Source organism: Hyla sarda, chromosome 5, assembly GCF_029499605.1.
Source record: "Hyla sarda isolate aHylSar1 chromosome 5, aHylSar1.hap1, whole genome shotgun sequence".
NCBI lineage: Eukaryota > Metazoa > Chordata > Amphibia > Anura > Hylidae > Hyla > Hyla sarda.
In genome coordinates, this window is record NC_079193.1 from 19,389,147 (window position 1) to 19,402,397 (window position 13,251).

Sequence of the window (13,251 nt, forward strand, 5' to 3'; positions counted from 1 at the left end):
TCGGCCTCCCAGGAGGTGTGTGCAAAAACGTCTGTTAGCCTCTGAGCGCTCCCATGCTAAAGTCTCCCTGCCGCACGGAGGTTCAGTGGATCTAAGTCTACTAAATGGTCGGTGAGTGCAAGTTCACCTTTCTTTGATATTTATTTTTTCTACTTCTGGTTACGTTCACTGTGTAGGAATAGAAAAAAAACAGAGCTAATTTCTTCTAAAACACAGCTCCACACATGCCCTCAGGTGATGTGGCGTATTACAACTTGGCTCCGTTCGCTTCAATGGAACAGAGGTGCAATACCACACAAAACCTGAGAACAGGAGTGGCGCTGTTACTAGAAGAAGCAGCTATGTATTTTTCTTTTCCTAGATAACCTCTTTAAAGGAGTACTCCGGTGGAAAATTATTATTATTATTATTTTTAAATCAACTTGTGCCAGAAAATTAAACAGATTTGTAAATTACTTCTATTAAAAAATCTTAATCCTTCCAGTACATTTTAGGGGCTGTATACTACAGAGGAAATGCTATTCATTTTGGATTTCTCTTCTGTCACGACCACAGTGCTCTCTGCTGACCTCTGCTGTCCATTTTAGGAACTGTCCAGAGCAGGAGAAAATCCCCATAGCAAACATATGCTGCTCTGGACAGTTCCTAAAATGGACAGCAGAGGTCAGCAGAGAGCACTGTGGTCGTGACAGAAGTGAAATCCAAAAAGAAAAGCATTTCCTCTGTAGTATACAGCCACTAATAAGTACTGAAAGGATTAAGATTTTTTTTACTAGAAGTAATTTACAAATTTGATTAACTTTCTGGCAACAGTTGATTTAAACCATTTAACCCTTTCAAAGACCATTACTTTCTATTCAAGCAGTCACTTATCTAATCCCCGCTCTGCATCAGGCCATTTGGCGACAGGTTTGCAGTTTTTTGCCCCCCTATTCTGACGATTTTATGACATGCACATGTACACACAGACATGTGACAGATGAACGTTGCATTTTGAACTTTTATTTTTAAGGGAATGATGAGAGTCTAATTTTCCGATTGGGTCAGATTTTAGTCATACGAAAAACTTTATGCTTCGCTGTAAAATTGCACGAAGGCGCTTTACAGTTACACAACGCCACCCTACAGATGTGGTCTATTTTCAGAAAATCTATGGGAATGGGGAATATGATTTTGGTTAAAATAGGGTTAAAATCTCCGAGACTATAGTAGCATATACACCCCAACCAGTATAACTGCAGTGAATACACCGGAAAAATCCCCAGCACAGCGCTCCGTCCTCCCACCATACCTTCCGGTATCCCAGTGTTTCCCAACCAGGGTGCCTCCAGCTGTTGCAAAATTACAACTCCCAGCATGCCCGGACAGCCTTCGGCTGTCCGGGCATGCTGGGAGTTGTAGTTTTGCAACAGCTGGAGGCACCCTGGTTGGGAAACACTGCTGTATCCTAATACACCCCCATCGCTACATTTATCACTGCTGAGATCTACATAAGGGAAGCATGTAAACTCTAAAGCATATTTTGTGTTGCTCCAATAAAAATCTATCAAAATATGTAAAGAATGTAGGAGACCACCCAGCGCTGCGGTTTAATCTATACAAATCAGCCGTCGCCTACAGCAGCAATGGCTAAAATTGTACGTTGTGTGATAAAGCTGACAGTCATGGAGGACGGAGAGGGTGGCATTCTTATATCCTGGAGCCGGAGCCGGCCGCTGGATCTGCTTGTTGTGGGGAAAGTTGTGATTAAGAAACCGAATAAGTACAGGGGTGGTGGAGGTGCGGTGGTCACATGATGAGGCGGCGCTCTGGTCTAAGTATGGGATTTCATTACCTTATTTAAACAATAGAAAGAAGTAGGACTAGGATCAGGAGCAAACGCTCCAAAACATATTTTACCAACATGTCCAACACAATGTTAATACCCCCCTGCATGCTCCCTATAGTAATAATCCCCCTCTGTGCCTGCCCCAAGTAATAGTGCTATCCACAAAACAACAATACTTCCACGGTGTCCCCACAAATTATGTAATAACAGGACCACTTGTGTGGCACCACATAGTAATAAAACCACCTTTATGTCCTACAAAGTAACAGTGCTTCCACTGTGCCTCACAGTAACATTATCTCTGTGCCCCTCCATAGTAACAGTGCTTCCACTGTGCCCCCACATAGTAACACTACCGCCTCTTTGCCCTCACAGTAACATTATCATCTTGGTGCCCCTCCATAGTAACAGTACTTCCATTGTGCCCCCACATAGTAACATTACTGCCTCTGTGCCTTCACATAGAAACACTACTTCCTCTGTGCCCCCACATAGTAACAGTGCTTCCACTGTGCCCTCACATAGTAACAGTGCTTCCACTGTGCCCTCACATAGTGCTTCCACTATGCCCTCACATAGTGCTTCCACTGTGCCCTCACATAGTAACAGTGCTTCCACTGTGCCCTCACATAGTAACAGTGCTTCCACTGTGCCCTCACATAGTAACAGTGCTTCCACTGTGCCCTCACATAGCAACAGTGCTTCCACTGTGCCCTCACATAGCAACAGTGCTTCCACTGTGCCCTCACATAGCAACAGTGCTTCCCCTGTGCCCTCACATAGCAAGTGCTTCCCCTTTGCCCTCACATAGTAACAGTGCTTCCACTGCGCCCTCCCATGGTAACAGTACTTCCATTGTGCCCCCACATAGTAACAGTGCTTCCACTGTGCCCTCACATAGTAACACTACGGCCTCTTTGCCCTCAAAGTAACATTATCATCTGTGTACCTCCATTTTAACAGTGCTTCCACTGTGCCCTCACATAGTGCTTCCACTGTGCCCTCACATAGTGCTTCCACTGTGCCCTCACATAGTGCTTCCACTGTGCCCTCACATAGTAACAGTGCTTCCACTGTGCCCTCACATAGTAACAGTGCTTTCACTGTGCCCTCACATAGCAACAGTGCTTCCACTGTGCCCTCACATAGCAACAGTGCTTCCCCTGTGCCCTCACATAGTAAGTGCTTCCCCTTTGCCCTCACATAGTAACAGTGCTTCCACTGTGCCCTCACATAGTAACAGTGCTTCCACTGTGCCCCCACATAGTAACAGTGCTTCCACTGTGCCCCCACATAGTAACAGTGCTTCCACTGCGCCCTCACATAGTAACAGTGCTTCCACTGTGCCCTCACAAAGTAACAGTGCTTCCACTGTGCCCTCACATAGTAACAGTGCTTCTACTGTGCCCTCACATAGTAACACCACGGCCTCTTTGCCCTCAAAGTAACATTATCATCTGTGTACCTCCATTGTAACAGTACTTCCATTGTGCTGCCACATAGCAACATTACAGCCTCTGTGCCCTCACATAGTAACAATTCTTACACTGTGCCACCACATAGAAACACTAATTTCTCTGTGCCCTCAGATAGTATCATCTCTGTGACCCTCCATTGTAACAGTACTTCCATTGTGCCCTCCCATGGTAACAGTACTTCCATTGTGCCCCCACATAGTAACCGCGCTTCCACTGTGCCCTCACAAAGTAACACTACCACCTATGTGCCCTCAGGTCACTTACCGGCAATGGCTCCGGCCAACAGGAGATACCCAGGACTAACTTTGCCGTCCTCTCCAGCAAAGGCGGTTTTCATATGAGCATAGCATGGGAAGTAGATTGCAGAGAAGGGGATATCACGGAGGAAGCATGCTTTGGCACCCTGGTCAAGGAAGAAAAGAGAAGTCGATAAGTTCCCGGGTCACTACAGCAATTTCATAAGGTTGTATTAAAGAGAACCTGTTACTTGTTTTATGCTGCCCATATCCCGGACGGTAACGGGTGCAGGGGGTTTGGGGATCCTCACCGCTTGGGAAATTTCCATTGCGGATTATGTACATGTGGATGTACCCTTAGGGTATGTTTACACTAAGGATTTGTGCCCAGACAAATTCCAGGCAGTGCAGCAGGTGCCGCTGGTGCTAGGACAGAGTAAACCTGCGCTGTCACTAAGGATGCCAATGCAGTCTGCATGCTATTACGCCAAAAGAATGAACAGGTTTCATTCTTTCTGCAAAAAATTCCCCAGAGAAACTTTTGCAGTGGAAATTCAGCAACAGAAAATAATTTTTTTTTATACTGTAGCTAAATGGGAAAAGGATGGCATACAGCTGCATCTCTTGAATATCCGTTAACATACATTTTTTTTCCTAAAAATGAACAGAAACAAAAAATAAAAATAAAAATAAAAAATGTAAATGCACCCTGTCAAAAATCTACAACAGTTCTCCATTCCTGTACATGTGTGAACACTGATATGGATAATTAGCAGAGTACCCCGTGTTGATACCTAAACATTGTGGGAGAGGAAAAACAACAATGAAGCTCCCTACCTTACACCCCATCCTTCACAAAAATGGTAGGAGTGTACTCACTTATGTAAGATACTGTACATACAGATGTATACAAACACATATATACTTACATACATACAAATCACAATAAAAACACAGGCACACACATTCATACACATATCTATCATATTTACAGTGGGGATCAAAAGTTTGGGCACCCCAGGTAAAAATTTGTATTAATGTGCGTAAAGAAGCCAAGGAAAGATGGAAAACTCTCCAAAAGGCATCAAATTACAGATTAGACATTCTTATAATATGTCAACAAAAGTTAGATTTTATTTCCATCATTTACACTTTCAAAATAACAGAAAAAAAAATGGCATCTGCACAAGTTTGGGCCCCCTGCAGAATTTATAGCATGCACTGCCCCCTTTGCAAAGCTAAGACCTGCCAGTGTCATGGATTGTTCTCAATCATCATCTGGGAAGACCGGGTGATGTCAATCTCAAAGGTTTTAAATGCCCAAACTCATCTGACCTTGCCCCAACAATCAGCACCACGGGTTCTTCTAAGCAGTTGTCTAGAAATCTGAAACTGAAAATAGTTGATGCTCACAAAGCTGGAGAAGGCTATAAGAAGATAGCAAAACATTTTCAGATGTCAATATCCTCTGTTCGGAATGTAATTAAGAAATGGCAGTCATCAGGAACAGTGGAAGTTAAAGCAAGATCTGGAAGACCAAGAAAAATATCAGACAGAACAGCTCACAGGATTGTGAGAAAAACAATTCAAAACCAACCCACGTTTGACTGCATAATCCCTCCAGAAAGATCTGGCAGACACTGGAGTTGTGGTACACTATTCCACTATAAAGAGATACTTGTACAAATATGGTCCTCATGTAAGAGTCATCAGAAGAAAACCTCTTCTACGTCCTCACCACAAAAATCAGCATTTGAACTGTGCAAATGAACACATAGACAAGCCTGATGCATTTTGAAAACAAGTTCTGTGGACCGATGAGGTTAAAATTTAACTTTTTGGCTGGAATGAGCAAAGGTACGTTTGGAGAAGAAGGGGAACAGAATTTAATGAAAAGAACCTCTGTCCAACTGTTAAGCATGGGGGTGGATCAATCATGCTTTGGGGTTGAATTGCAGCCAGTAGAATTGCAGCTCACGAGTAGAAGGAAAAATGGATTCAATAAAATTTCAGCACATTTTGGATGCTAACTTGATGCCGTCTGTGAAAAAGCTGAAGTTAAAGAGAGGATGGCTTCTACAAATGGACAATGATCCTAAACACACCTCGAAATCCACGTGAGATTACATCAAGAGGCGTAAACTGAAGGTTTTGCCATGGCCTTCACAATCTCCTGACCTCAATATAATTGAAAATCTATAGATAGACCTTAAAAGAGCAGTGCGTGACAGACAGCCCAGAAATCTCAAAGAACTGGAAGACTTTTGTAAGGAAGAATGGGCAAAGACACCTCAAACAAGAATTGAAAGACTCTTGGCTGGCTATAAAAAGCGTTCACAAGCAGACGCCATTTTTTTTGTTTTCAGTTATTTTGAAAGTGTAAATGATGGAAATAAAATCTAACTTTTGTTGACATATTATAAGAATGTCTAATCTGTAATTTGATGCCTTTTGGAGATTTTTCCATCTTTCCTTGGCTTCTTTATGTACATTAATACAAATTTTTACCTGGGGGGCCCAAACTTTTGAACCCCACTGTGTGTATGTGTGTGTATATATATATATATATATATATATATATATATATATATATATATATGACAACACTGCAGCTAACAAATCAGTATCAGCTGTTAAGCCCCTTTTCGATTTCTGTCAGTTAACTGTTTCCATGGAGACCATGTGTGGAGGAACCCAATAATGACCACCAATATGTCTTTCTATGGCAGACCTTAAGGGGTCTTATTGGCACAGGTCGCCCTGTCCCGTGAACCCTTCAATTGCAGAGGCATGATCATAGGGGGTTCGCTTCCCTGATCGGGTCACTGTGTTTACTGATAACATGATCCGGGACTAGTGGTCACCCCTGTGCAGTCAGCCATAGGGACCTCAAAAGGACCCCAGTGCTGTCTGTACCCTTAGCCTGTCATTAGGACAGTGTTTCCCCAACCAGGGTGCCTCCAGCTGTTGCAAGACGACAATTCCGAGCATGCTGAGAGTTGTTGTTTTGCAACAGCCTGAGGCAACCTGGTTGGGAAACACTGCATTAGGGTAACATTTCGGGGGCTGATTTATGAAAATTGTCTAAAAAGAAATGAAAAAAAAAAGTCTTTCCTGCCCATAGCAACCAATCACAGTGCAGCTGTCATTTCCTAAAGGGCTTCTATAAAAAAAAAATCTTAATCCTTCCAGTACTTATTAGCTGCTGAATACTACAGAGGAAATTATTTTCTTGTTGGAACACAGAGCTCTCTGCTGATATCACGAGCACAGTGCTCTCTGCTGACACCTCTGTCCATTTTAGGAACTTTCCTGAGTAGGAGAAAATCTCCATAGGAAACATATGCTGCTCTGGACAGTTCCTAAAATGGACAGAGGTGTCCGCATAGAGAACTGTGGTTATGATGTCAGCAGAGAGCTCTGTGTTCCAAAAAGAAAAGAATTTCCTCTGTAGTATTCAGCAGCTAATAAATACTGGAAGGATTAAGATTTTTTTAATAGAAATAATTTACTAATATTTTTAACTTTCTGGCACCAGTTGATTTAAAAAATAAATAAATAACTAAAAAGGTTTCCACCGGAGTTCCCATTTAAGTTAGTGTAAAATAAGGTTGTGTTTCAACAAATAGTTTTGATCAATAAGTCTCTTTCTTTATTCCAAGATTAGAAAAACAGAGCTGACTTCTTCCAAGACAGCTCCACCCCTGTCTTCAGGTTGTGGGAGGTATTGGAGCTCAGTTCCATTGAAGTAAAAGGAGCCAAGTTGTAATACCGCACACAACCTGAGGGCAGGTGCAGCGCTGTTTTACAAAATAATTATCTGTTTCTCTATTCCTGGTTATCAATATGTTAAAATATTCACATCAATGTGGCTTCAACAGTATCACATCGTACACTCCTACACGTGTCTATGATGGAGGAGCGGTGCGGATGGCGTTCTGGATTCATGTGTGTGATCCAGGTCTCCATGAGGGGGCGTGTCTACATAATGTCTCAGTAGTGCAGCCAGTGTGTCCGTGAAGTCATGTGATCATAACGTACTTAAAACCTACCATAAGTATCTTGTAATTAACAGTTTTCACCCAAAAAGCAGCTTCAGTTAGACCCATTTATGCAACTGTCAGAAGAGAGAAACTGTCTTTGTTGCCCATAGCAACCAATGAGAGCACAGCTTTCACTTTCCGAAAGCAGAATACAAAAAGGAGATTTTTGTTTACTTACCGTAAAATCTCTTTCTCGGAGGATCCATTGGGGGACACAGACCGTGGGTGTATGCTGCTGTCTCTAGGAGGTGTGACACTATGGTAATAAAAAAAAAAAAAGTCTGCTCCTCCCAGCAGAATATACCCGCCTTCAGGCCCTGAGCTAATCAGTTTAAGTTTCAGAGCTTTCAGAGCAATAGGAGGAGACCAACAGGTCAAGGAAAAACCCAAAACTGTCCGAGAACCAGAAGAAAAAAACATAACTGAACACACCCTCGGACAGAGAACCAAAGGAAACCCCAAAAAGGGCGGGAGCTGTGTCCCCCAATGGATCCTCCGAGAAAGAGATTTTATGGTAAGTAAACAAAAATCTCCTTTTCTCTATCGGCTCCATTGGGGGACACAGATCGTGGGACGTACCAAAGCCGCCCCTTGGGTGGGCAGATAAGCAGTCAGGCAGACGGCCAAACCCCTGCCGCCTGCAACACTTTACGACCCAGACTAGCATCAGCCGATGCGAAGGTATGAACTCGATAGAACCTCGAGAAAGTGTGCAAAGACGACCAGGTAGCCGCCTTGCAAATCTGCGAGGCCGAGGCTCTATTCTGGAGAGTCCAGGATGCCCCAACAGAACGGGTAGAATGAGCCACAACCCTGAACGGAGGAATCTTCCCCTTACAGCAATAGGCTTCCGAAATGGCGGACCGAATCCACCGAGAAATGGTGGCCTTGGAAGCAGGTTGTCCCTTACGACGACCTTCCGTAAGGACCAAAAAGGAATTACACTGACGAAACGAAGAAGTGATGGAGAGATAAGACCGAACAGCCCAAACTACATCCAGCTTGAGTAGTAAGCGCTCCTTAGGATGAGAAGGATCAGGACAAAAAGACGGGAGGACAATGTCCTCATTGAGATGAAAGGCCGAAACCACCTTAGGAAAAAAGGAAGGATCTGGCCGGAAAACAACCTTGTCCTGGTGGATCACCAGAAACGGAGAACGGCAGGAGAGAGCTGCCAATTCAGACACCCTCCGGATGGAGGTGATAGCAACAGGAAACACCACTTTCCAAGAAAGGTGGCGGAGAGACACCTCTCTAAGGGGCACAAAGGGTTCCCCCTCGAAGGCACTCAGAACCAAATTCAAGTCCCAAGGGGGAGAGGGTGACGAATAAGGAGGAACAGCATGCATCACTCCTTGAAGGAAGGTCCGGACATGAGAATTAGAAGCCAGGGGCTGCTGGAAAAGGATAGCAAGGGCCGAAACCTGACCTTTAAGGGAACTTAGAGACAACCCCAGTTCCAACTCGAATGCAAAAAGGAGAGAAGATGGGGAACCGAGAAGGTTACAGGGGATAAGTCGTGAGCTTCACACCAACGAAAAAAAGACCGCCAAGTACGGTGGTAATTTCTTGCGGAGGAGGGCTTACGAGTCCTGAGCATGGTGTGAATGACTTGGAAAGAGAACCCGCGGGCCCTCAAAACCGCGGTCTCAACCGCCACGCCGTCAAATGCAGCGACTGTAAATTGGGGTGGCAAAGAAAACCCTGAGAGAGCAGGTCCGGACGGAGCGGAAGGCGCAGTGGAGCGTCGTTCAGGAGCCTGACTAAGTCGGCGTACCACGACCTTCAGGGCCAATCTGGAGCTACCAGAATGGCGGGGACGTCCTCTGTTTTGAGCTTCCTCAGAACCCTAAGAAGGAGCGGAAGGGGAGGAAACAGATAGGGTAGGGAAAACCCCGCCCAAGGAATCACTAGGGTGTCCATGGCCAGAGCCTGAGGGTCCCAGGGACTTGGACACAAAAGGAAGGATCTTCCAATTGTGCCGGAACGCGAAGAGGTCCACGTCCGGAATGCCCCAGAGGTCGCAGAGTTGCGCGATGAGAATCTTGCTCACCTCGGCCATGGCTGCTGAGCTGCGAGTGCCTCCTTGTCGATTTATGTACGCCACAGCCGTGGCGTTGTCCGACTGGACTCTGACAGGACTGAAGCCGGGACTCCCAATGAAGAAGACAAAGAAGAATCGCCCGTAATTCCAATATGTTTATTGGAAGAAGGGTCTCTCGGGGAGACCAGAGTCCCTGAACCGTCCAAATCGCTGAACACGCCGCCCCAGTGCGACAGGCTGGCATCCGTTGTAACTACCTGCCAGTGAAGGGGAAGAAATGACCGCCCTTGGGAAGAAGGGGGGAGCGGAGCCACCAGAGCAGAGACTGATGGACCCTGCGAGGGAGAACAATCTGACGATCGAGGGACAGAGGAGACCTGTCCCATCGAGAGAGAAATGCCAGTTGAAGGGGGCGGTAGTGATATTGAGCAAAGGGTACGGCCTCCATAGTTGCCACCATCCGACCCAGGACTTCCATACAAGTGCGGATGGGGACTGAGACCTGGGTCCGAAGGGAGCGGACCCCCGACAGAAGCGCGAGACGTTTGTCCGGCGGGATGCAAATTTGGGCAGAGGCCGTGTCGAAGCGAAGTCCCAAAAAGGTTAGAGACTGGGTAGGACAGAGAGCTGACTTGTCCCTGTTGACCATCCACCCGAAGCGATCCAGAGTGTGGAGAGTGACGTCCACATCCTCCAGAGTCTGGGCTCTGTTGGAGCCTTGATGAGAATGTCGTCCAAGTAGGGTATCACCGAGACTCCCCTTGACCGTAACAGGCCCATCACTGGCGCAAGGATCTTGGTAAAGACCCGAGGAGCCGTGGCCAGACCGAAGGGGAGGGCTACGAATTGAAAATGCCCCTCCGGAACCGCAAAGCAGAGGTACCGATAATGGCCTGGAAATATTGGCACATGGAGGTAGGCATCCTTGATGTCCACCGATGAAAGAAACTCCCCTTGTTCCAGGGATGCCACCACCAAACGGAGAGATTCCATTCGGAAGTGGCGGGTGAGAAGATGACGGTTGAGACGCTTGAGGTCTAGGATTGGTCTCACAGAACCGTCCTTCTTGGGAACCACAAAAAGATTGGAATAGAAACCCAGGAACCGTTCCCCTGGAGGAACGGAACGATAACCCCCCATGGAGAAGCAGAGGCTGGAGAGCTTCTCGAATTTGCTTCGCCAGAGAAGGCGACCGGGGGGCCCGGATCAAAAAAAGCGATCCCTCGGAAGGGAGGCGAATTCGATTCGGTAACCGTTGGACACTACGTCCCCGACCCAAGAGTCCTGAATGTGTTCGATGTCTTGAAAAAGTAAGAGACGACCTCCCACCCGAGAAAAAAAACGCAGGTGGGGGCCTCACTTCATGCAGAAGTGGGTTTGCGGTTGCCTGATTTGGCAAAACGGCCGGATCGGTTGGAGTCCGACTTCCAAGACGGGCGCGCCTGGAATGAGGGAGCCTTCTTGTCCAGCGAAGGCGCCCGCCTGGATCCTTTGCTGGAGCCAAAGGTCCGAAAGGAAGAGGACTTCCTTTGGGATTATTTTGAGGCAACAAGGAACTCTAATCTCCCGTTGCCTCAGAGATAATCTCATCAAGGCGCTTGCCAAAAAGACGGCCACCCGTAAAAGGAAGCTCAGTGAGAGACCTTTTGGAAGAGGCATCCGCATTCCAAGCTTTAAGCCACAGAGTGGCGGAGAGCCGCTAGGTGACCCACAGCAGAGGCAGAACAACGGGCTGACTGCATGGAAGCTGCGCACAGGAAGTCCCCAGCTTTAGAGCATTGGAGAGCCAGAGCAGATAGATCCTCTGGGGGGATCCCGCTAAGATATCCTGATGAAGCTTTAGGCACCACTCCAAAAGGGCCTTGGACACCCATGTCGAGGCAAAGATGGGAAGAAGAGAAGAGCCAGCTGCCTCAGAGGCAAACTTCGCTAAGGATTCTACCTTCTTGTCCGTGGAATCCTTGAAGGTAGCAGTATCTGCCAGTGGCAGTGTAGTCGCCTTAGAGATCCAGGAGATTGGTGGATCCACTGAGGGAGGGGAAACCACCTTAGTGACAAAGTCCTCGTCAAATGGATAACATTCTTGAATAGTCTTGATTCCCGGGAACCTCTTGTCTGGATGTTTCCATGCAGATTCCAGAATGTCGTGAAAGTCAGCGTGAGAGCTGAACCTTTGAGGTGCTGGCTTAGCACGATGAAAGGATACTCCTGGAGTGACATCCGAAGATCCTGGGTCCTCTAAGTGAAAGGTGTCTCTTATGGCAGTCAACAATGAGTTCACCGTTTCAACTGAATCCGAGCGGTCCTCTGAGTCAGATGCCGGCTCGGAAGCCTCGTCCGCCAGTTCACCAAGAGAATGTGAACGAGTAGAGGCAGTCCTGGAGGGGGGCGACCCTGACCGGGTACGCGGCTCTGGCGGTGACTCCGAGAACGTCCTCCGGAGGAGCGACGTTTGAGCCCAGATGACAGGGGGGGGGGGGGCGGGATCCATGAGGGAAACGCTCACGTCTATCTGAAGACTCAATGGAAGGGTCAGACGAGGCTCCCCTAGTATGCTTGTGAGAGCATGAAGTATGTGGAGACGAGGAGCCCTCTCAGAGGCCCTGCGCAAGGAAGACCCCCTTCAAGGCGGACACCACTACTCGGGAGGCCTCAGCCACCGAACGGGAGACTTGGGTCAAGTCAGCCATATACTGGGTCAGGGAAGAAACCCAGGCTGGTGGAGCGGCTGAATCCACCGGAACCAAAAGGGCATCAGGGGGTTTGGGGGAGCAGTGGAGCAGGCAGGGCAAGTGGGCTCAGCAGAGCCAGGCATCTTTGTATTACAGATCTTACAGACAAAATAAGTCACTGGCGTTGCAGGATTCTGTTTAGAGGGAGGAACAGCTCTGGGTACAGACATTATGAGAAAAGAGACACGAACTTTCTCACCCTAGTCTATGTCCCCTGGCAGCTGCAGTGAGGAGAACCCGGCTCCGTGCAGCTAGTGTAAGAAACAGGCCAGCCACTAGGGAGAGAGGGGCGTGCCTGAAGCAGAGGCACTAACTAATTAGCCTCTCCTAACTAAAAATCGCGCCCACGGCGCTGATTGGAGGCTACTTTGCGCCTCTGAAGAGCTCCGACAGGCCTGTGGGCGGAGCTATGACTGCCGAGAAGAAGCTGTAATGGCGCCTGCTCCTTGTCACGAGCGCACACGTCAGCCGCATATGCGCTCGGAGAAATAGAGCGGGCGGCCTATACGCCGGCAGAGACTGCCGGAGAAAGTGATAGTAAGCAGGTGCTGAGAGCGCCCGGCCCGTACCAGCACCGCGGCTGTCAGACGCATATAAGGCGCTGCCGGAAAAGTGAAAGTAAGCCGGCGCTGAGAGTTCCCGGCCCGTACCAGCGCCGCGGCTGACAGCCGCATATAAGGCGCTGCGGACATGGTCGCAAGAAACACACACACACAGTGAAGTGCCCAATGTAAAACATAGATTACATGCCCCCTGATATGCCACTGCTCCCCAGAATAAAAGTCCAGCCCCTGTATACACCAGCCCCATAACCTGAAAGGTGGGCCAAAAACAGGGGGTCTCCAGAGTTTGCAAGTCCGTACCTAAGGAGAAAAGGGAGGAAAGTACTT

The 13,251-nt window shown here is 47.5% G+C and overlaps 1 protein-coding gene across 1 annotated transcript in view; it reads right to left on the reverse strand.

The window, feature by feature from the left end:
- SLC25A13 (solute carrier family 25 member 13) overlaps window positions 1-13,251 on the reverse strand; it is a 116,892-nt gene that overhangs the window by 16,985 nt on the left and 86,656 nt on the right. The window contains exon 14 of the mRNA XM_056518940.1: window positions 3,571-3,709. Within this exon, the coding sequence (XP_056374915.1) occupies window positions 3,571-3,709 (139 nt within the window). The remainder of the gene's footprint in view (window positions 1-3,570; window positions 3,710-13,251) is intronic.